The sequence below is a fragment of the Protomyctophum bolini genome (assembly GCF_963924005.1).
Source record: "Protomyctophum bolini genome assembly, chromosome: 5".
NCBI classification, from domain to species: Eukaryota; Metazoa; Chordata; class Actinopteri; order Myctophiformes; family Myctophidae; genus Protomyctophum; species Protomyctophum bolini.
In genome coordinates this window covers 20,821,631-20,845,891 of record NC_137866.1, presented here as the reverse complement: position 1 = coordinate 20,845,891, position 24,261 = coordinate 20,821,631, and the positions used below count along the sequence as shown (strand labels likewise).

General features: G+C 43.7%; 2 protein-coding genes across 2 annotated transcripts in view; both read right to left on the bottom strand.

Annotated features, from left to right (window-relative positions):
• Positions 1-716: 716 nt before the first annotated feature.
• On the bottom strand, positions 717-7,991 carry hsd17b10 (hydroxysteroid (17-beta) dehydrogenase 10). Its single transcript, XM_080763375.1, has 6 exons — positions 6,796-7,991; positions 6,073-6,237; positions 3,727-3,891; positions 3,176-3,304; positions 2,746-2,854; positions 717-1,293 (listed from the first exon to the last, which is right to left on the bottom strand). The coding sequence occupies exons 1-6, from the start codon at positions 6,817-6,819 to the stop codon at positions 1,103-1,105; spliced, it is 783 nt and encodes a 260-aa protein (XP_080619501.1). The 5' UTR covers positions 6,820-7,991; the 3' UTR covers positions 717-1,102.
• Positions 7,992-9,761: 1,770 nt separating this feature from the next.
• fam120c (family with sequence similarity 120 member C) overlaps positions 9,762-24,261 on the bottom strand; it is a 28,632-nt gene continuing 14,132 nt past the window's right edge. The window contains exons 8-17 of the mRNA XM_080763210.1: positions 23,963-24,125; positions 23,727-23,810; positions 23,295-23,466; positions 20,364-20,613; positions 18,796-18,910; positions 18,363-18,572; positions 17,355-17,595; positions 16,513-16,648; positions 15,993-16,062; positions 9,762-15,872 (exon numbers count right to left, since the gene is read on the bottom strand). Coding sequence (XP_080619336.1) covers positions 15,612-15,872; positions 15,993-16,062; positions 16,513-16,648; positions 17,355-17,595; positions 18,363-18,572; positions 18,796-18,910; positions 20,364-20,613; positions 23,295-23,466; positions 23,727-23,810; positions 23,963-24,125 — 1,702 coding nt within the window. The 3' untranslated portion in view covers positions 9,762-15,611. The remainder of the gene's footprint in view (positions 15,873-15,992; positions 16,063-16,512; positions 16,649-17,354; positions 17,596-18,362; positions 18,573-18,795; positions 18,911-20,363; positions 20,614-23,294; positions 23,467-23,726; positions 23,811-23,962; positions 24,126-24,261) is intronic.

Genomic DNA, 24,261 nt, shown 5'->3' with positions numbered 1-24,261 from the left:
TCCATGTATGAGGACTCCAAGCCGCTTCTTTTCACCTAACAGGGAGGAGTTTCCCCGATGGGACGTAGCACGTGGAAGGAACACGTTATTCTAACCAGTTCCTTTCCTCTCCATAAGGCACCCTGGCTGACCAGGGCGAGGCAGTTTAGACCAGTATTACAAGTTTTTTTGTGAGGATATTATCTACCCTAGGGGCCATGATGAGAACATGCAAACTCCACACAGAAAAGGCCCTTTTGCCACCACCACCGTCCTAGAGTATGGGCACTGATGATGTGGAGAGAATGCCCCCAGCGGGAATCGAACACAGGACCTTCTAGCTGTGAGACAGCGCTTCCGACTGCACCCCCGTGCCCCCACTACTTTCATTATTTGACCCGTCTATATCCTATTTTTCTCCTTGCTCTTCCTCAGTCTCTACAAATGGAGCTTGCACGAAAAAGATAAATTCACCCAACAACTACCCTGATAGACAGAATCCGACTTAGTCCACTCGTCGTAGTCTGTACTGTAAATGAATGAGCTTGTAGATTGGCCATTTTCTCAATGTTTAATTCTGTCAAAGAGAGTCAAACCAAATGTAATGCCTCAACTCCACACTTGTCGGGGTGGGGTCCCCAGTTCAAATATGATTTTTGGGAGTCCCAAATGAGCTTTTGGGGGGTTAAGATCCCCTCACATCAACCAATAACTCTTCTTTGGGAAGAAAAAAAAACTCAGTTGAGAATCTGTAGTTTATTATCATCAGCATTAGTTTACAAAACAACCACCTTGGGAGTGTGTGAAGTACTGCAATGCTCTGCCTACTGCACATGCATAGAACTCATGTTCTCACATATGCGCACAACACACGGCAATATTATGATTCATTACAGATTATAGTAGGTTACAGTTTTCTGCTTTTTCAACCCAGTAGCATACTATACATCTGTTCACTTATATGCAAATATACAGCTTTGTCTGTCTCTCTTAGATATACACCCGCACACACACGTTTTCCTTATTAATTAAGGGCAGTAGATAAAGATGAACTTGGGGTCAAACCAACCCAACTTTCCATAAGGCCACACACAAACAAACACACACACACACACACACACACTCAGGGTTGCATGCGGATCGCGCCATCTAGTCTGATAACCTCTCCATTGAGCATGGGATTCTCTGCTATTGATGTCACCAAATGGGCAAACTCTGCGGGGTCTCCCAGGCGTGAAGGGAAGGGCACTTGGCGAGCCAGGAATGATTGGACCTTTTCTGGAAGGCCAGCCAGCAGAGGTGTGGAGAACAGACCTGAAGTAAGAGTAACAGAGACAGATATTGAATAATGCAAGTAAAGAATTACACATTCTAATCTAATGTATACAATGAGACATTCAGGACAATTTTTATTTCTTCATGCCTTGGTGTGAAAACCTATACATGTGTCCTTAACTAGGAAAACTAGTGACACAATTTATACAAAGATTAAACAATGACATTGGTGTCACTTATAGCTGTGTTATAGTACGGATGAAAGAACTTGTAAAAAAAAACTGTAGTAAAAGTAGCAACTAGCAAGGTGATAATATAGAATTTGAGCTGAAGGCTGTTGTGTGGTTGTTGGGTTGAGGTGATAGTTTTTTGAGTTTTGAAGTTCACACGATAAATATGGCACACTTGATTATTATTCAAACTGTACATACATCACGAGTGATGAACACACAACTCTAGGGGGCCAGCCCACATATATTGTAAGGCTAAAAGCAGCTCAAAAGTGGTTGAGTTTTACAGGGTGAACAGTAGAAAACCTCCACCCATTTCCTGCCTTGGTAACTCCCCAGAAACCGCCACAACCAACACCCCCCAGAGTCTACTGTATATGGCACCACGATTGCAGGATGGCACTGCAAAAAAACAACAGCAACTGATATTTTCAGGGACCCTGCTCCAATACAGTTCTCTGCTGTAACCTTACACCCAGGAAAAGATACTGCTGGCTCCCCATCACCACCAAGAGATCCAATTTCAGTGCCCTTTCCCAGCCAGTCCCATTCTTGTTGTGACTAGCAAAAGTCTACACAAGGTGCCTTCAACTAGTAATGGTGCTGCAACTCTTTCTAACCATCTATTCCCTGTCAGACGCTATCCGTCTTACAAAGTTGGTATAAAGCTAGCTCTGGACAATGTTCGATTTCTAGCAAATAAATCACTTAAAAAAAATGAAATTAATGACTGGATTTGAGGTCCACAATTGAGTATAGAGTTACCTATAACACTGTAGTGTACTCACTGCGGGAGGGATTATTGTTCTATAATCATCAAATAATAAAATAAATATAAATAAAATAGCAATTCTAAAATACTGTTCTCCACTATTGATAGTTTATTAAACCCTTCAACTGCCTCAGACAGTTTTAATAACCCAGCATTTCCCCTAAATTTGATTAATTTAGAATAAATCACATAAAACATAAATCAACAATGAAATTACATTGCTCTGGTGACCTCTGCAGGCAACCTTGTGAAAGGCAGGGGGGGGGGGGGGGGGTGAGAAGATTTACCAATTCATATCTCAAGCTCATAACTTTGTAGGGTTGTAGCTATGAGTGGATTTTTCAATTCCTTCCAAGCCTGTTACCTTCTTTAATCATTAATCCATTATAGGTGGGAACCCCTTTTTGTAACCCTACACTTCTGGACGGGAACCCCTTTTGGGTTGTACAGTATTAACAAATTACAAAGAATGTGGCCGTTGATACCTACCGGGTGCTATAGTGACCACTCTGATGCCCATGGGTGCAAGATCTCTTGCGATGGGTAGGGTCATTCCAACAATTCCGCCCTTGGAGGCCGAATAGGCTGCCTGACCCACCTAAGAGTGAAAATGGAGAAAATGACATTTTCCGAAATATAATAAAAGTTGCAAGATATGGCCAAAGTATTTTGGGGGAGTGACGGGTTCCCAGCCCAAAAGGTTGAGAAGCCATGGCCTAGAGTAGACCCTACTCCAACGTGCAAAATGGCCACTGTGTGATTATGGGGAAATTAGTAACACATTCATGATAACAATGGTGTGCTTGACTAAACTGAATCCCTCTCTTTTGGAAATGACAATCCAGTACAATAGGAGAAACCAAACAAAGTGAATATACAAGTATACCACAATTAAAAATGCACAGTTTTAACAGTGTACCTGTCCATCAAATGCTGCCACACTCGCAGTATTGACGATGCAGCCTCTGTGTCCGTCCGCATCCGGCTCGTTCTTCCCCATCTCCCTAACTGCTAGGCGAATGACATTGAAGGTCCCTCCAATGTTCACCTACACACACACACACACACACTTAACCCATTCTGACCTGAGATCAGATTCTAAAAATGTCAAAGCTATGTTTCTATGGGCCGATTCATACTCCTATATTACTGCTGTTTCGGCGCTGTAGTGCCGAAATGATTTAGGCTCGTCAGAAATTTTCAGTAGCACTGAAGAGTCGACTTTACGACGGTACCCGCCCCCCCCAAACCTAAAATGACGTCACATTGTAGGCTCTACATTGACTTTTATTCAGCTCTAAAATAGGAGTATGAATCAGCCCTAAGTCAGTCAAATTTTTAAATAGCTAAAAGCATAACGTAATGCTAACACCAAAAGGGGTTCCCGCCCCAAAATGGGTTAACCTGGTCCAAATTCAATTCACTGATGCAGGACAACCTTGGATTTTTATATGCATCCGTTGATCTTACAGTGATGACACGTAGAAAGTCGTCCAGGCTATGAGGGATGTCCTTCTTGAAGTTGTACGTCTTGACAGCCACAGCGATGCCGGCACAGTTAACCGCCAAGTCCAGCTTCCCGAACCTCTCCCTGGCCAGAGCAACAGCTGACGCCACATCTGCTTCCGACGTCACCTAAGACAGCAAGAAGATCACAAAAACAAGTCAACTACAGTACGCTTAAGTTGCTCAGTATGCTTACCACCATGTAAATTTGGGTTTAGTTTATGTGAAAAGCCAAAGGCTTTGAGGGAAGATGCCAAGAGAAAGAAATGGGAGCATTGTCTACTCTAAGGTAAAGATGTGAGTAAATTGCATCATCCTGAGTCAAACGGGGTCAATAGTGACATACGAGTGCAAACTGCAAAAAGTACAATCATCATCATACTATAATTCAGTCAATGTCTGTGTGTGTGTGTGTGTGTGTGTGTGCGTCTGTCTGTCTGTGTGTGTGTGTGTGTCTGTCTGTGTGTCAGAAAACACAGCCGTAGCTCCTCACTGCCTGCACCAATCACTCCCACTCATGTCAGAGCAACATAACATTTATGAATAAAGATATGCAAACAAATAACCAACATACAGTATATCTGCACAGTGTGACTTAGTAGCATCTATAAAAGGTGTAGACTGAAATTTTTAAGGAGCCAGGCGGGAAAAGAGTATATAGGACGTGTGCGGTGTTGGTCAGGGTCTTTTAAGGACATTTTGAACAGACCTGTGAGCGAGAGGGGTGTGAGGTTGGACCATGTCCTGAAGGTATATGTCGTGCTAGCCGCAATTTGCAACTCTAGATTTCTTTATAATGGGATGAATCTAGAGTTGCAATACCCTCCATTGACTCCCTACTCATCCAATTTGCATTTGCGATCTGCTTGTATTAAACAACGTTAAACTCACCATCATTGCAGCTCTAGGTCAAGCTTGAATTATCCTCTTTTAATCTGCAGAGCTTTTTTTTCATACAAATCCACCGTAGACATGTTATGAGCTACTTTCTGTCAAGAAATTCTGTGTAAGCAAATTATTTTTCTACGTGCTGGAGTTTGGAAGCACTCGTCATAAGTAAGGTAAGGTAAGGTAAATTTTATTTATAAAGCGCCTTTCAAAACAAATGTCACAAGGTGCTGTACAATAAATAAAATGAAATAAAACAAGAGCAACACATAGATCAACAATAAAACGAAAACACAATGACAGAGTAATAATACAAATATATATATATAAACATACAGTACCATATAGACAATATTACAGACAAAAGTGCTTTTCAAACAAACAGATTCTGCCCTCCTTAGGGAAAGGGGTAATTCATTCCATAGGGAAGGGGCTACAACTTCAAAAGCTCTATCGCCTTTTGTTCTCAGTCTTGTTTTGGGAACTTTGAGCAGGTCTTTATCTGAAGACCTCAGAGTTCTCACATTTGAAATGGGGACTAAAAGTTCAGTTATGTACCTGGGAGACAGCCCATGGAGAGCTTTAAAAGTGATTAATACAATTTTAAAAACAATTCTGCAGTCAATTGGAAGCCAGTGTAAAGCAGCAAGGACCGGGGTGATATGAGACCTTCTAAAAGTGTTCGTTAAAAGTCTGGCAGCTGTATTCTGCACCAACTGGAGGCGATGTGTTGAAGAGCGACTGAGGGTAGTGAATAATGAGTTGCAATAGTCCAGCCGGGAAGAAATAAAAGCATGAATAAGTTGTTCCAGATCTCGAGGGGTTAAAAGCGACTTGATTTTGGAAATGTTTCTAAGCTGAAAGAAACAGGTTTGAACCACTTTTTTAAAGTGGTTTTAAGTCACTGAACCACCTGTTTCGGTGGTTCGAAACAGGTGTGTACCACCTGTTTCGAATTTGCACATAATGCAGGAGGCAGCAGTGCAACCAGTTAAAAAAAAAAAAAGTGCTTCCAAACTGCACCACTTAGAAGAATCACATGCACAGAATTTCTTGACAGAAAGTAGCTCATAACATGTCTACGGTGGATTTGTATGAAAAAAAAGCTCGGCAGATTGAAAGAGGATAATTCAAGCTTGGCCTAGAGCTGCGATGATGGTGAGTTTAACGTTGTTTAATACAAGCAGATCGCAAACGCAAATTGGATGAGTAGGGAGTCAATGGAGGGTATTGCAACTCTAGATTCATCCAATTATTTAAAAAATCTAGAGTTGCAAGTTGCGGCTAACGTTGTGCATGGCACCATGCCCTTTGTTGCCTTGTAGCCTATTCTCAACATTGAATGGGTCAAGGCAAGCCGCACACAGCACAAGAGAAATATATAACATTTATATTAATAAATGCTGGTAATAATAAACTCACATCAGCAGGCGCAAAGGCACAGCGGTCTCCCAGGCTGGCTGCTAGGGCATGTCCATCAGAAGAAGGGAGGTCAAGGATCACAGCAGATGCCCCATGCTGCACTAGTCTCTCTACAGTGGCCCTTCCCAGTCCAGATGCACCGCCTGTCACCAGCCCCACCATGCCCTGCTCACACACAAGGTTAGACAGGTCAGGGCAATGAAGGCACACGCATGGATGCTCTGCATTGCCAGGCATTAAGAGGAGACACATACACTTTTAAGGAAGGGAAAACAAAAGTGGGACATCGAAGAAGAGCAGAGGGGAGAGATTAAACGAGTGGTGGTGTTTGTGCTCTTAATATTTACGCAAAACACAGAAGATATTAATTGCATGACATGAGCTGTCAAACCTGCAGGATAGTGCAGCACCCGATTGAAATATTGATGACGTGACGTTTTTTAAACAGTATCACGTAGTGAATCCCAATGTCAACGTCACAGCTAGGTTAGCTAACGCCATCAACTAAGCTTACTGAGGGCGCTAAATTCGTTCCCACCATGTTAACTATCGTTAATCACATTGACTGAGACTTTTGTGTTTGTGTCACTCACTGCTAGGAAACAAACCATGCTTCCACACAGTCAGTGTGCCAAATGTTCAGAGAAGCACAGTGCAACAAAGAAAGCGGGATCGATGCAATTCAATAAAGGTATTTGAATAAGTTTTCTTTCAATTTCTCACCTTGATGCTCCTAATGTTCGCCATGTTTGTTCATTCGCTCACGCGCAGTAGTCAGTAGTTTCAGTCAATTCACTCAGCCGGACGTTGCGTTTGACGTCATCCGGATTGAGTTTGCAACCACGCACGCCCACTAGACTTTAGTCGTCCAGTAGGGCAGCGCTAAGGGAACGCCCCGCCTGCTCATTGGCTGTGATAATTGGGGATGTTGTTCAATCACAGCGGCCGTCTACTGACCAAGGTCAATTTAGGCAACACACCAACTGATGCTTCAAAATTTGCTTTGAATAATTGAATTATGAATTGCAATGTTGATAGAACAAGATACAAGCCACATGGATCTTCATGAGCAGATGGTAAAACCCCTCTGGTAAAACCTAATCGGGACAGTTATTGGGCTCAATGCATGACATCTGCAACAAAACATGGAATTCAACTTATATTAGCACACTACACTTATTAGTTGAGTACTAAATAAACAGTATCCAGGACCAGACAATCTACAAGTTTAGAACAGGTGAGAGGTCAGGCTGTCCTTGAAATGTGAAGAATCACTCACTGTCCAGAGGACAAACAAAGAATGTAGCCTATCCAGTTCTTGGAGATATTTATTACATAAATAATGTACATGTAAATAAGCTACAACATACAAGCATTATCAGACACAGGCCAAACTGTATTTGAACAGCTAAACATTATTTTGCACAGCAAAAGGGTCTCCCTTGAACTTGAAGATCTTACGTCCAATAGTAAATGGAAACAAGCCACCACCCCCCACAAATGTGTTTTCAAATGTGTTAAGTATTCAAACAATACACATTCAATCAATACACATTTACTACCCTGGGTAAATAAAGGATTTACAATTTAGCAGCTTTATCCAGTGACTTATAGTACAATACACATCAAACAACATAGGTGGTGTACAGTGCCTTTGTAATACATGATCATAATAGGTAAACCTAGAACACAACATTAGTCTAAGCAGTTGAATATAAAAATAAAAAATCTGTACATTCAAACTACAGCAGGATGTCATGCAAGTCTAACAAGTTAACTTGGCATTTGTCTAAATAAAATAGATATGCATGTATATACGTTATACATTACTCTCCATATAGATCTCAGAACGTCCAACCACAAGGGACAGCAGTATGCATATTACAATAATAAATCCATCCAGTATGAACACAGATGTTATGCTGCCACATTGTGGAAGGCAGTAAGTTGTATAGTTGTATCTCCAGAACAGGGGTTGCAATATCCCACACCCCACAACAACACAACTTACTACCTCACCACAGCACAGCTACAACCACAGAAGTTTATCTCACACAAACTCAACAATGCAAACTGATCAGCTCTTTAACAGCCTATCCTTGTGTACCACACTACTGTGATTGCTAGATCGACGTAACGCAATAATGTGTAGCCAAGAGTATTACAAAAAACAGAAAACAAATGCATTAAGTTCCTGACATTTTCAAGCAATCTTGGCAGTTGAACACACGAGGATGACTGCCCAGTAGTCTTGGTTACACAGGTGATGGTCTGGTTGCCGTGAGAAAGACAGTAGGCTGTATAGTTATCTCCCAGATCTGGTGTGATCCTAAAACTATACAAACTACTACCTCACCCCACAGCCCCCTCCTCTGGTGTCCATGTCACGAATGAGAAGATTTCTTTTTTTAAAGCACAATTGAACATCGACATTGTATAGCACTGTGGAACTCTGGTCTCCCTCATTATCTAATGGGCTCTTGTAATACACATATTCCCCCATTTTCCTACTAACCCTCTTTAGGCCCCTAACCAACCACCTACTAAGCCTAAGGGTATCCATGACTCCTTCAAGGTCTGTAGCCGAATGACTGCATGATGGAGAGATAAAAACACACTGGCAGGAAAATAAATGGTAAAGAGAATATTGAATGACAACGTGGAGCGACAGCTCCTAGAATTATGTTCCATCTTCTCGCGAAGGTGCATTTTGATGATTGATTTGTCTCTGCCAGCTGTAAACCTAAAAGAAAGGGGGGGGGGGAAACGTGAATGCAATGCATGTATATTCATACAATATGGCCGGGTAGGCGAGTGGCGAGTTACACGACAGACATACATCAAAGTAACCAACCAAGCATCAAATCATAGCTGCAGCAGGCTTGTAAAATCAAAGGAATCAAGCTACGGTATTGACACAGCCTTGTAAGTTAGCTAGCTGCATGCATGTATGATTTACTTGAAGGTTTTCTTTTAATCTTTTCTCACCACTAACTCGATCAGATCTTCTCCACTTCTAAGAATTACCAGCATCGGTGATTGTGTAGTCTAGTCTTATCAAATTATTTAGAGAAGCTAGCACTGCAGCACCTGGCTGACTGTCTAGCCAGGCAGTTAACTAGTCACCAGGCGAGCTAACGAGTTAGCAAGCCAGTGTTAGCTGACAGCTAGCTGGAATTGGCGGTTCTCGACCCCGCACTCCATAAACTAGTAACCACTACCCCGCTAGCAGACCTACTGTTCCACAGATGGAACAGGGATTGATCAAAATCACCTGCTAGCTGCGGATGTTTCAAGTCTCCTTGGATGCCGAGGAAAGCAGCATGTTTCCCTGTAGCCTTCCACCACCCCAGGTGGCTCCCATATCAACCTCGCCATCTTTCCTGCTGGAGCGGGTGGTGGTGGGTGGCTGCTGCACAAAGTATCTCGAGATTAACGCATCCGTGAAGCTCGCCTAGAACGAGACTTCACTTTCATCTGATTTCTGTGTAGCCCAAGCAGACAAATGTTATATTTAATTTGACTGCCATTAGCCCACAAACCGAAAACAGTGTTATAGTCATCATTATTTTAAATAAAGGATGTTGTGTCAAGTCCCATTGCAAAGAAATAGGGTGACCGAATGATGACTCAAACCCCCATAACGGCCTTGCCTTACATTTCACATTCAAAATGAGAAGAAAGACAACTTTTCATTATTTTTTTTTACTAAAAGAATAAATTTTATTTCAGCACTGTAAGTCATTTCCCAACCGGTACAAACATGACTGCCATCTTTGTCTCTTTCTGAGCCATTCCTCCCCTCCCTCTGTGAGATCAGACCACCAACAGCCAGACGAGTAAAAAAAAAAGCTTCCTTTTCTTGTCTTTCCACAAACAGTCTGGTGCTTCCATAATGCTAACAATGATGACAAATTATACCAACCATAATCATAACAGCAATAATGATGATGATAATAATAATTATATAATATGGATCTTTTTTTTTTTTTATAACCCTTCACGCTGCACAGGTAGTTTTGGGGGCCCTTGATATTGAAGTACATGCAGTACACCTGTTTGAAGGTTCGATGGACCAATATTATATTGAAACAGCTCAACAATGATCAACTTTAGAGCCCTGTGGTGGGTACAGCCAGGCAGGGGGTGGGGGTTGGGGGTTTAGACTGTAACTTTTGGGGGCCGTTGAGAGGGGGGTGGCGTGGCAGTGTAGAGAGAGACAGACAGTATAAGGGAGCCCTGTTCAAAACGGGACACATCTTTTTTTTTTTAAGAACGTTGCAGATAGAGAACAGAACAGTTACAACACAGATCTGACAATTCCATTCCATAGTCTGTATGACAAACAATATCTTTTTTTCTCTTAAGTATACTTCTTAAGTACAACATAATACATTTCTATTCTGGAACATTTGGTTCTGTAACATCGTAGAGCTCTTCTGAAAACGCTCTTTTAGGCTGGACAGGGAGGCAGTGTGTTTTGAACCACTGGACACAACACTATACTTTCATCAGTGTAAAGTGTGAATTTGCCCCAAGACACTTCACTTAAGATCAGCTTTACCATCCGTTAGACATACACTTAGCAGTAGAGGACAGATTCCTATGGGTGTCGAGATGCAGCTCAAAACAAAAAGGGACTCGTGCAGTATAGCGTTAGAATTGACTGGCAAAATCTCAGTGGTGAATCAGGTTCCTTGCCTCAGATGGCTTTCAGCACACTACTCATGGGCTCATAATTTCTTGCTTGGAGTGAACCTTAAAATGTAAGTACCGAAAAGGAGGTAAACCAGACTCAAATCCGTCCATTGGGGAAAATTCAGCCCACATCATTTTCAACTTCACCAGGCAATACTCCCACAAAGTGATAAGATGAACGGAACATCGCTGCACTGTCCATCTCAGAGTTAAAAGTAAATATGGTGGGGGAAAGGACAACAATCACACTTGTATTGGAATGCAAAACAAGGGACCAAAACATCCCATGATAGGAAGCATGTTTGCGAGTGTCATTCCTTCCTGTGTGTGCAAGTGCAGTGTTTCTCACAACCTGAAAAATCATTCAAAGAGGATCTGTCAGGACAGCCTGAGCAATCGATAGGAAAGGTCGATCCACGACTAATCCCTCACTGACTTCTGAAACCCAACCTGGCAACCATGTGACCAGACCATTCGCTCGCTCACTCAGTCCACAAACACACTTCCTCCTCTTTCCCCTGTCTGTCTTCGTCTCTACGACCGCCACAGTGTAAATATACATATACGGTAACCTCACATACTTGTCAGATATATCACACGTGCTGTAATGTCATAATATATATAATCATACTCATCAGAAAAAACTTGTTACTTGGGGCAGACCATCAAGTGTTGGGAGGAGCAATAGGAGGGCATTATAGGGATATAAGGGGATGCTATGTGTACTTTGGTTCTCAGGTGTTTCAGATGAGACGTTTAGCTGCTTTGTGCAAGGGCGCAGAGTTCAGCTTGCATCGCTAATGAATGGACCAAGTTATAAGGGATATATGAGAAATCGAAACGTAGTGCAGACGATTTTTTTTCTTTAAACGGGCAACACTTACTTGCGTACATAATGGTGAAAATGGTCTAAAGATGCCATATAAAATACAGGTAAGGAAAATCGCAATCATTACAGTTCAAATCTCTAGGTTGGCTAAGCGTATTTCAGTACTAACTGAAGCAATGGTAGAAGGATTAGATTAGAAGATGTAATAACATTTAAAAATAGTAAGAAAACACATTTGCACAATTGAATAAAACAGTTTTGATTTTTTTTTTCAATTTTTTTCTCCAGACTCTGGCTAGATACATACAGAAACTGATTATCAACGTTAATATAACCTTTACTGTTAGTTGGGTTGATTAAGGGGCGGGGCAGCCCAAAGACAGAGAAAAACGGCCGATAGAAATGGTCTCAGGGCTAAAAGGACAGGCAAAGAGAGGATGACGAGAATGAAACTGAAACTTGAAAGACAGGCGGTATCAGGGGGAGGGTTTATCTTTGTGTATATCAGAGTATTTGAGTGCAATATAGCCTTTTAGTGTGCAAACTGATTCTGCGATCATGGACTAGACTGTCCAGTCTGTGTGTGTGTGTGTTCAAATTGGTGTGTTTCTCTGTGTCCTCATGTGTTCTATAAGGGACAGGGAGTAATGAATGAAAGGAAGGCAGAGAGAAAGCCGAAGGAACAGTGGGGTAGGACAGATGGAAGGTGAGAGGGAAAGAAAAAAAGAGTGTCATAGAGCAGGAAGTTAGGATAACAAGCATAAAAATCACTGATCAAATATCTAAAATAACTAAAACAGACGAGGACAAAATAGGGTCACTACATCATGTATTGTGTTGACTTCTTTTCCGTGCTATCTAGTGAGTAACTCAGGGTATAACATCTATGTATTGGGGTGTGTGTGTGTGTGTGTGTGTGTGTGTGTGTGCGCACGCGCATGTTATTTATTTGTGTGTGATGTCCATGCAACCATTAAATGTGTGTCAGTAGAATGTGTTACCATTATGATCTCTGATGAACTGACAACCACTCCACTGGGAACTGAAACTGCACAAATCACTTCAGCACAAAAGCAGAGAATGCTGCTGGTAACAAATGCAACTGAATACATGTCTGACTATCTGTAGTCTGTGTGCATGTCACATGTAGGTGCGAGTGGACGTGTGCATTGTGTATGCATGTTTTTTATAATTCCGTTATCTGGCGAGCGAATCAAAAAGAGGGCATCGTAAACCAGACTGCACTCTGGCTCGCCGCAGAAAAGCCTTTTTTTTCTAACAATGTACTGTTGCGATATACTAATGTCAAAAGTTGAAAGCAGTTAAGTATATGACTCCTAGTAAAATCTAGACTTAGCGTTTTCGGCCAGTGGTTACTATATTCTCTAGCCTAAGTCTTGGTGTTCGCGTGTTACGGTCCTGTGTAGAATATGACGCCGTTACCTACTCTTACCCTAAAAACACCTACGGCGCTCTGCATCTTATGATTAAACTCCTACCAATAACGGCTAAAAATATCCGAACCTTTCGATTCCATTTGGTGTTGGTATAAGAGACAGTGGCGAGGCTCCCGGGGAGCCCTGACTTTCTTGCCGGTCAACTGGCGGCGTTTCACTCTGTAAACGGTTGATTCGTTAAACGGAGGGGACGTCTGACACGACTACATTAACACTTAATATATAGTCAGGGTTTTGTGTGTTTTTTCCTTTCCTTCAAAAAACATCATTTTATAAGAGCTTTTTTTTCCCATGTTGATTTTGTGGCACGATATAGAGTATATGTCATCAACATAGTTAAGAAAATAAGGTGCTTCTTGTTGACTTGCCTTTTTTAATGAGTTCGTTTCGACCTCTCTCTGATAATAAAAGTTTCTAGAAAAAGAGAATGTATATGGCCAGCAGCTCTCAGGCAGTATCTGGTCATCTACCGCTTTGAAATTTGTAATTGTGCTACAAACAATTGATAATAAGCAAATTATCTTTACTTTTCCTTAGCCAGATGAAACCTAAATCTTTTTTTTGGGGGGGGGGCACATCTCATTTGACATCAAAATAAGCGCTCTAAAACAAAATAATCTTATAAAGTCTCAGAATGGAGAGCAGAACACTTTGAGGCCACTGCATGGCCTCTCTCTTCCCCATCATGTGACCCGTGTTCCAGCTCACAGACCTCAACCTATGGCTGAGGGGGGCGTGAGGGCAGGAGAAGTGCTTCCTGTTGGTCTAAAGTGACACACCAGAGTCTTCTCGTGGGCAGAAGCTCCTAGGTGCTGGGCTACCAACCGTGACAACGGTCAGTCGAACGCCACCTAAAGGTGGGAACAGGGGGGGGTTCTTGGAAGGCGTCGAACCTACCAAGCCCCCCCCCTTTCTTATCATTTGGCCAGCTCACAGGGCTGACCTGATTAAAATATGCTTTGGGAATTAACTCGATCGAAACCTCAAATGATTCCCAACAATCCTTTTACACAGAATAGGGAGTCATTTTAAAAATCTATTGCAAAGTGTTAGTAGATTCTTGTTTGATTTCATGAGGACCAATCTTAGGGGGGGAAGCTGCATACTAGCAGTTACCCATACCATTCATTTCCATCTTTTGAGTGGGCAAGAATGATTCTTTTCTTTTTGGCCTCAATTCCAGAAGGTGCAACTCGAGTTTCTTTTTTTCTTTTACCTGGTAGAGAACTGTCCAGTGTGGTTTTATGCTTTTAAAACAAAGTGCTTCTTCATCTGAAACCACTCTGTTCACATTCTGACGTCTCTCTCAAATACATATTCTCTACCATAAAAATGTAGTTCTATAAGTCATAATGATTTACTCAGGCGCAGGGGACACCCCCTCACAGACTGTCAATATGTCTGCATCGGGGGTTTGTTCAAATCCATTACATAATAATAAAATACAACAATAAGTGCTCTTTGTTGGGATACAATCAAAGCTTTTGGAAATAGGGGCAAGGGAGTGGGAAGATAATAGTAATGCACTTTCTTTTAGGGGTGGGGGGGGCAAGACCTTGCATACTTTAGGGCTTAAGGTGCATAAATCCATGGGGGTCTCTTTAGTACAGCTAAGCACTAGGCTATGCTACATAGGTCAAGGTAAATTAGCACGCTAAAACCATGGTGGTGCAGAAGTGCTCCAGTGACAGATAGCCAATCAACAGGGCAAGGGGTTGTTGCTGCTAGGGGGCATGCTAGCACTTTAGTGGTGTTGCAAACATTTGTGGGGAAAACTGCAGATTAATCTATTTTTCTATTTTCTTTTTGGGGTGGGGGGGGGGGATAGGACGCTGCACAGGTAAATTACAAAAAAAGAACAAAACAAAAACAGCACAAGTAGTTTGTTCCTTTGAAAACAGGCTTTTCCCAATGTCCAAATCTTCCTCTGCCACACCTCCAGAGTCAAACTCTGATCCCTCTGAAGTCGTGTATAAGACACACGACTTGCATGAGACGGCAATGGCAACAAACTACAATAGCACCTAGCAACCAATCCATGGCGACTGAGCCTAGACGCTCCAACCATGGAAACCACATCCAATCTGTCACCGTGTAACCGCAAGCTTAGAACGTCTGTGCGTGCAGAGATTCAAACTGTGGGGATACTAACAAAGAAACAAAGAAAATAGAAAACTCAAACCGTGCGGACCTCTGAGGGGGGGGCGGGGGGGGGGGGGAGTTGAAGACTATTGTGGGGGCAGCGGCGGGGGCTTTAAGTTACTCTGAGTGAGGGAGGCAATTGTGATTTTGAGAGGGGGGCGGAGCTTACAGACTCATGGAGAAAACTTTCTCTTCAATAAAAGAATGTAAAACCACATGAGAAACTAAAAAGGGGAGTAACGGCTAACTGCACTGGCCTATCACACCAAAGAAGAGGAGACGGGGAGGGCCTTTAAAGCAAATCCCTCCCCTCTTCACTTCCTGGTCGGTTTGATGGGCGGGGCAGATAATGGGCAATAGAGCTACAAAAAACAGGGAAAGGCAGTCGAACACAGATCACTCTCAAAGAGCAGTCACTCCTCCTTCTGTAGGGCTCCGTCTGACGGGCAGTCGTCAAGGCAACAGGGGGCCTCCACTTCCGCCCCCTCTGATTGGTTGTCTCTGCTGGCTAAGGCACACGGGATTGGCTGGGCCAGGGGGGCCAGTTCCAGAGGCTGGCCGATGGCGGAGGCGGCTGCTGAGCTGCCGTTCAGCTGTTGAGTCGCGACCTCTGTGGTAGAGGTCACCTCCTCTGAGGGCTTTGGGGGACTGCTGGATGGGGGGGATGACGATGACTGGAGGGTAACAGGGGAGGTGATGGAATGGATCAAGGGGAAGTGAAGGGAAGAGAAGACAATGAGGCAAAATAATCCACGTTTAAAAGATCGCTATGAGGCATTGCTCAGGTGGCATACCTGTGTTCGGTTGACGACGGTAGGCTTCTTGTTCCCTCCCCTTAGTTTTGCTGGAATCTCCTTACCCCTCCTGTATGGCAATGAAGACAAGACGCCAATTATGACTTGATACGATATTAGAATAACTTACTACAAAACACTGCCACACACACCATAGAACAGTGAGTGTGTCAATGTAGAAATAAACTTGTCGTATGAATTTCACCGACTAGAGAGATGTTTTAGGGTTTCCCAAGCCCCATTACTCAATATGTTAACACAGTACATGCAACGGTTTGATCTAACAACTGCGGTGGTCCGAGGTCTTCTATTGAGAAATGTTGATCCTGTCGTCGGGTCAGGACCACTACTGATGGCCCAAGGGGTATTGCATGAAACTCAAACGAAAATAACTCGCCTTCCCCAAACGTAAAGCTCCGTCATTCTGCCTTTAAATCATCCGATTGCGTTTAGAGGGAAGAAGAAACGTCCTCTTAAAACATAAAATGGATAAGAGTCAAAACATCATCCAATCATTTACCCTTTCCCTGCTCCCACCGAGACCACCTGCATGTTGAAACCCCCTCGTCCACGGATTGGTTTGTTCCCGGCCCACTGGCCCACAACCATGCCGGCTATCTCCAGCTTCCCTCCCTGAGGGGGGATGGACTGAATGCCTTAAAAAAAAAGGAGACAAATTCAAAAAAAGTTGGAATCAATGACGATGGAAAGACTAAAACGTTATGCTTAATTTTTTACTCGGTTGGGCACGGTGTTCCTGCACGCAAAAAATAGCAACCTATTTCGCGCAGTTGTAGATCGGCTATGTCTGGTAAACGACACACACAACGTGCAAAGTATAGCGCATTTTGGGGCGGGAACCCCTTTTGGTGTTTTAAACTGTTATACTTTAGCTATTGAAAAATAGCAGATCTACAAGCTCATAGCGCGCCACCGAGTGGCGAGCGACGAGCTTGTAGGTCTGCTATTTTTGAAAAATCGTGAAAATGAGGCACAAATCTTTGAACATATATTCTTTCGGAAGACTTTTTTTTTTTTCATTTCGACGTCCGGCCTAAATGGGTTTTAACCAATTTTGGGCGGGAACCCCTTTTGGTGTTAGCATGATGCTATGCTTTAGCTATTGCAAAACAGCAGATCTACAAGCTCATAGCGTGCCACCGAGTGGCGCGCTACGAGCTTGTAGGTCTGTTATTTTTTTTTAAATCGAAGAACGACTGACATAGAAACATGGCTTTTTCAGAAAACTGTCAGGATGTAGAAGACATTTTTTTAGAATCTGATCTCAGGTCAGAATGGGTGTTCAGATCCGAGTGCGTCAGAGCAAGAAAACAGCTATAGCGTATTAGCGTGTGTTTATACCTGGGAAGGCTCTGGGCCTGTGCTGGGCAGGATGGTGAGGGTGTTGATGGTGAGGGTGCATGTTGCCCATGTTGCCCATGGGCCGCGGGTAGAGGTGATGCATGGGGTAGAACGGCGGCACCATGGCGGGGGGCAGGAAGGCGGGGGGAGGGAGCGGAGGAGGTGGAGGAGGAGGGCGGGACAGGTTGATGCCTTCGAGGATCGCCTGCCGCATCTTCTCCACCCTGGACACCAACTCCTCCTGTAGAGAGAGAGAAAGACACACACACACACACACATTAGTCACCAACTGTACACACACTGGATTTAGCTTGTCTTTGTTTTTTGAGTGGTGCAACCACTCCAAGGAACAGCAATGTCTTTGTCCACCTATGTGCACCTGTGACGTTAATGAGCACGAGAATGAGTACCAGTAGGGGCGCTGTTGTGCCAGAAACAGAGAGAGAGTGCTGCACTGTTGCCTGCTAATGAGAGAGAGAGAGGGGGGGGGGGTTGCAACACTCAGTTCACACGGGTGTGATTTTTATTCTCTGCATGTAAAGCATTTTGTGAGTTTTCTCTGTTGAGAAGTGCTATAGAAATAAAAATGACTGCATCATGAGTAGGCTAGGATTTGTATGTAAGCACTCAATGCATGTCTATACATTTCTTACATATGCCCCTGTGTTCATGATGTCATGAAACCACCTCTGGCCAAGAAAGGCTGAAAAAGTCATGAAAAGTCGTGATTCAAAAGACATTTGAATGGTAGCTGAAAATGGTCTATACTAGTGTCTTAGTTAGATCTCCATTTGACAAAATGGGGCTTAGACGACGGTCACCACATCAGCAGCCAGCCTGTATAGTGCTAATTTTGCTACACTGGACAGGGAAGTCCACAAATATATACTGTCCCTCACACACATTTTCAACAGGGAGGACCTGCTGTGTGGTTTACAGAATCACAAGTGCATGCACCACACCCACACACACACACACACACACAGAAAACACTCCCTTGGTTCATACCTGCCCCTCACACATGTCCAGCAGGGCAGCCCTGTCACGTGCAGCCCGAGCCAGTTTGCTCTGGAACAGTTTGCCGTCAAAGAAGCCCCAGGGGCAGCAGTGTTCCCAAGGCAACGGCTGGCCACACACGTCGTTGACAAACAGCGCAGTGTCGACGCCGGCCATGAACAGAGAAGCCAACTGTACACCGCGGGCATCCACCTTTTCCACCTGGGAACACACATGCACACTTTGTTATACGGCAATGAGTCACAGTAACTCACACATTAAATGGTTATATCTATAATATTACAGTCATTATACGAGGGTATTCCTGTAATATAGACAGCCTGTGGTGCAGAGTTACAGTTACCGTTTGGCACAGGGTCCATTTTGGTTCTATTCGTACACTTTACTGGGTAAAGGGGTCTGGGTTCTTCTGTGTCTTTAATACCTTGAGTTCCTGTAATTGGTCGGGTTCATACAGCTGGTTGGAAACGGCCTGGGCCAGGAAGGCATCCAGTTCATGTCTCTGGAGGATCCTACCACCAGGCCACTGCATCATATACCTGGTAATATACATATACATACATATATACACGTCATGTGACACCACAGCAAAAAAGGAACAGTATTGCACACAGTAAGAGAACAGCTGATATACAAGCTCACATCGCATCGCGGATGCGACTGTTGTGAGCGTAGAGGTCTGCGTGCACGACACCACCGCGGGACGAAGCATAAATTATACTTGATGGGCTGCAGCTGCGCGTGCAGCCGTGGACAAACAGGGCTCTGCTGTCGTGATGCACGAGCACACCTCCCGTTCTTATGACAGCGACTGGAGGTGTGGTTTTGAGGACAACTGATTTGAATCGCTATTATTGTTCAAACACAACCGAAACCAATGGATTATATATTTCAAGGGCCGAGAGATCACACTAAAAGTCCTAATCATTCTTCCTCCACACTGGGAGAAATAAAAAGCATCTGAAAGTTTGATGGGGCATTTTTTTTTACACACGAGTGCATTTAGAACTTTCCCATTGCATCTTATGAGAGGCGGGGTTCTTGTGTTGCCGATATGAGTGTGCATGCTGTTGCTTATCAGTGTGACGTCGTCTGATTAACCCATTCTGACCTGAGATCAGATTCTAAAAATGTCAGTCGTTCTTCCATTTAAAAAAAATAGCAGACCTACAAGCTCGTAGCACGCCACTCGGTGGCGCGCTATGAGCTTGTAGATCTGCTATTTTTCAATAGCTAAAGCACGACATGATGCTAACACCAAAATGGGTTCCCGTTCAGAATGGGTTAAGGCGTCTATTACAATCATAATGCCAAAATATCGGGAAAGTTATTTTACACTTGCGGGTGAGAGCCATCAACATAGATTGAAGTGATTTTTATTTCATATTAGTTTTACAAACATGGGGAAATTATTTTAGGTTCAAATCATTGGAATGTTGACCACACACTTGAAAAAGTGTTACTCTGAATATTTTTTAAAGGGGCTCTAAAGAAAATGACAATTCAGGTACTATTTTTATAAATGAGAATTATTTGGTGAAAAAGTACACTACATAAAAGTACTTAGGCTGTTTGTCAGTAAACTGTAGTGCTGTTGCTACTAATCGTTTTGTATGTTGTTTACTGTATATTTTTATGGGTTTCATTCGTTTTTTGGGGGTTTTATTTGTTACATCTTGGCCATTTGGTGTTTTAAAAAGAACCACAGTGGAAATAAGCCAATTTACAATTTAGGCATTTAGCAGACGCTCTTAATCCAGAGCGACTTACATTAAGCAAGAACAAAAAAGCATGGGAATACATCACATAAAGACATTTATCATAGCCTTAGGGCTTTCTTGAGAATGTATCCTCGGTGATATGATGATGTGCTGGAAATGCTAAGGATTGAGCTCTTTCTTTTTTTCTTATCACCAAATAAAAGTCAATCAACTGGGAAAACAAAAAAAAAAGCAAGAATCAAGCAGAGCGGGTTGAAATGAGTACGCTTACCTGAGCACACAGCACATGAGCAGCAGGTGCTGAGGCACCTGTGCTGGGTTGAGCAGGGCGGGGCAGTCGGAGCGCAGGCAAGCCAGGAAGGCCCTGGTCCTCCTGGAACGGTCTTCGCTGGCCCGTCCCAACCACAGGCGCCGCAGGTTGGGGCAGGTCCACTCCCGGAAGCACAGGGCCGGAACCAGCTCTGGCGTCAGCGCCGACTTGGCTTTGCCACTGCTCCACTCTTTGACGATCACTGGAGGTACTGGTGATGTGAGAGGAGTTGAGAAAAAGAGGGTTGTTATCAGTGTTGTTTTCGTCGACTAAAACCAAGACGAAAAAAAAACTAAATAAAAACCAAGCTACGATGACTAAAACTAAGACTAAATATACTGACAATTTCGTCGACAAATAAAAACTAGACTAAAATGTTAGGAAGGGACTAGTGGACAAGAGATCCAGTATAAGTAATTTTACACTTGCATGCTGTAAATAGCCGATCTACAAGCTCACAACGCGTCGCAGCGCAGCGCGTTGTGAGCTTGTAGATCGGCTATTTACAGATCGGCTATTTACAGATCGGCTATTTACAGTGTAAAAACACTCATTACGACGGCATCAAGGCCCACCAAAATACATTTTAGTCGACTAAATCAACTGTAGATTTAGTCGACTAAAATCTTATAACGTTTAGTCGAATAAAACTAGACTAACCCTAAGACATTCCAGGTGACTAAAATATGACAAAAACTAAATGAAGTTTCAGTCCAAAGACTTTGACTAAACTAAAATAGAAATTTGCTGCCAAAAACTGTTGGAACTGTTATGGCACAACGTTCACAGCTCAGAGCCAAGGAGTCTTTTTCTACCAAGTAAATGTACTACTGTATGTAGAACTGACTGACAGCGATAAGCGTTTTGAAATGTTGCAATCACTTATGGGGGCTGCATTGTGTCCTTATGTTGCCCTGTTTATGTATTGTTTTTGTCCTTTGATATTTTAGTATTTCTTTGTGTACAGCACATTGTTTCAACCTTGTTGCATAAAAATGTGCTTTATAAACAAAGTGGATTGGATTGGATTGGGGCAGAGGTGAGGGAACACTCGGGACAGTACCTCCCTTGTCTGATGAAAAGAAAGCTAATTCAGCTCCAGTGCAAGAGGCATAAAGTAGCACTGTAGCTAGTACAGTAACTGGAGCTGGTTTACTCCGTGGATAGGGAAGAAAGGTCCCCTCGGGGATGGCATGTACTGAATATGACAATACAGTGTGTTGACAGGATACGATATGGAAGCAATAAATCAAACAATGACATTTAATTTGCACTTGTATCACCAATCAGGTCAACTAGACAAAAGCATGCAGCCACGGATATGAAACAACGATCTCATGCAGCTGATTTAAGACATAATCAAGCGGATATCATTATTTGGATTTGGTCACAATTTCCAGTAGGAAAAGCCATGATATTGTGTTTGCCGTCCTTGCTCCGAACTAGTGATGTCGGTAACGGTTAATTTCCCAGCCGGTTAGCCGATGGCATTATCCGGTTAATTAACAGTTGTTGATGTGTATATATTATTTTTTTAGGCTACCCCAAATGCAATATGCATGTATTGTATAGGCTACATAATTAACGTTGGTAGATGACTGGTATACATTTTTTTAAGAACCCCAGTTTAGCACAGACATTACAGGAGAGGGAAACAACAATGATGTATACGTATAACATAATACATGTTTATTTTTCTAGCAAAACAAATAATTTTGCACAACTTGATACAGTAGCTTGATAGCGGGAGACGGATTGGAAGAAGAGGAGGAGGAAGCAGCAGCGACTGTAAACGTTCTCCCTCCAGGCCAAACATGGATTTAATAATGCCAAGTAGGTCTCTGCATTGATACGGTCGACATGTGTTAAACCATTCTGACCTGAGATCAGATTCTAAAAATGTCTTCTACATCCTGACAGTTTTCTGAACAACACGACATGTTTCTATGTCAGTTCTTCGATTTAAAACAAATAGCAGATCTACAAGCTCGTAGCGCGCCGCTCGTAGCGCGCCACTCAGCGCGCCACTCAGCCACTCAGTGGCGCGCTATGAGCTTGTAGATCTGCTATTTTTAAATAGCTAAAGCATAACGTAATGCTAACACCAAAAGGCGTTCCAGCCCCAAAATGGGTTATTCTCACCTCGCTGTCGCTCACTTTTAGTTTTGACTACCGCAAAGCTACCCCTCACTCGGGTGACCCAGCCGGGGTGATCAAGTCCCGACTTACGTAGCTACACTCGATCAGACCCACTAGGGAACGACCAGGGCCACACAATCCGTTTGGAACCACTCCGGAACTACTATGCCGGGACTGAGGTACTAGGCTCCGGGCCCCTCCTACGTCTCACCAGGTCCACTCCTGCTCTCACCAGCTAGGACAGCTAGGACCTGTGCGTTGCACCAGACTACCAGCACCAGACACTTCATTCAGGAGTGGTGGACTCTTGAGCCGCAATGGTTCTGCAGGCTCCACTGCGGGGCAACGGTAGCACTGAAGGCTCCACTTGCGGCTCGAATGGCCCTCCTAAAGGCCTCACCGAAGGTTTTTTGGGATTCCTCCTCAGGCTGCGGTGCTAACCCGTACTGCTCCCGGGGTGCCGTCTAAATTCCGGCTGTCACCCGTCTCTCCGGTGGTCACCAGACTATACCCGGTTGTCACATAGTCCTATTCCTATGAGTCACTATGAATAGAATACCTCAGAAGAAAAATACATCGCATGGATGCAACTGGGACGTATCCTCAGTGATGTATCCCAAGGTCATCGGGGGTTTCGGGTCTCGCGAAATTGCAAATCAACCGTAAAGCTGATAAGCATACTCGGATATTTCTTAACAGTCAGGTAACCGGAAAGGTCGACATCCCTACTCCCAACCCCTCACACGGCCTTACCTTCCAGGGGTCCCCTCTTGCGCAGGGCGATTCTCTCCATACGGCGGTGTGTCTCTGCCAGGCTGAAGAGTACACCATAGGCATACTGTCTGGCAGCTCGGAACAGCAGGGAGGCAGGGGGCAGCTCAGAGTTACACTCATCTTCTATACACACTGGCATCTTCATCTCCCCCTGGCAGGTGAGAAGAGGGGGACAGGAGAGAGAGAGAGAGAGAGAGAGTGACAGATGGTAAGAGATGAACAGGAGGCAACACTGAAAACCAAGCTGAAGAGCAATGGAGTAAGCCAAGATATCTTTTCTCGCTCTCCCCGCTTCTAGAAAATCTGGGAGTGGATTCTGAAGCTTGACGGGAGGATCATGGATTGAAGTAGGATGTATAGAAGACATCAAAATGGGTTTCCATGCATGTATAACACTGCCTGACGGCGTACCTTGGTCAGTATGTGGTAAATCTGGGGATACATCAGTCCTCTTCTGTGTCTGTGTTCAGCCACACGAAGCACCTCAGCGCTCACCTAGGGGGGGGGGAACAAAAGTCAAGGAGTTGTGTTACAAAACGGGACAATGTTTGCTGCCACAAAAGGCGCTACTTTTTCTCTCAGCTCCATATATACAAACACACGCACGCACACAATACAAAAAACATTCTCTCTCTTCTTACACAGACCTGAGGCAGAGGGGGTGTGGTTATGTCCATGTGACTCCGTGTGGCCATAGACAGCAGCGACGGAATGTTTGACACGTTCCCGTTGCCGTGGGAACCGGCTCCAGAGGCCGAGCCCCCCCTACCAGTGGGATCCTCCCACCTGGAGGACTTGTCCGTCAAATGGCTGGAGGACGAGAGAGAGAGAGAGGGGGAGAGAGTGCTTTGAACGACATAATTTCCTAAACAAAACGAGTAATAATTGTTGTTTTTGTCTTTTCATCAAAGACTGTGAATGTGTATATTTGTCCACTTTCAATTGT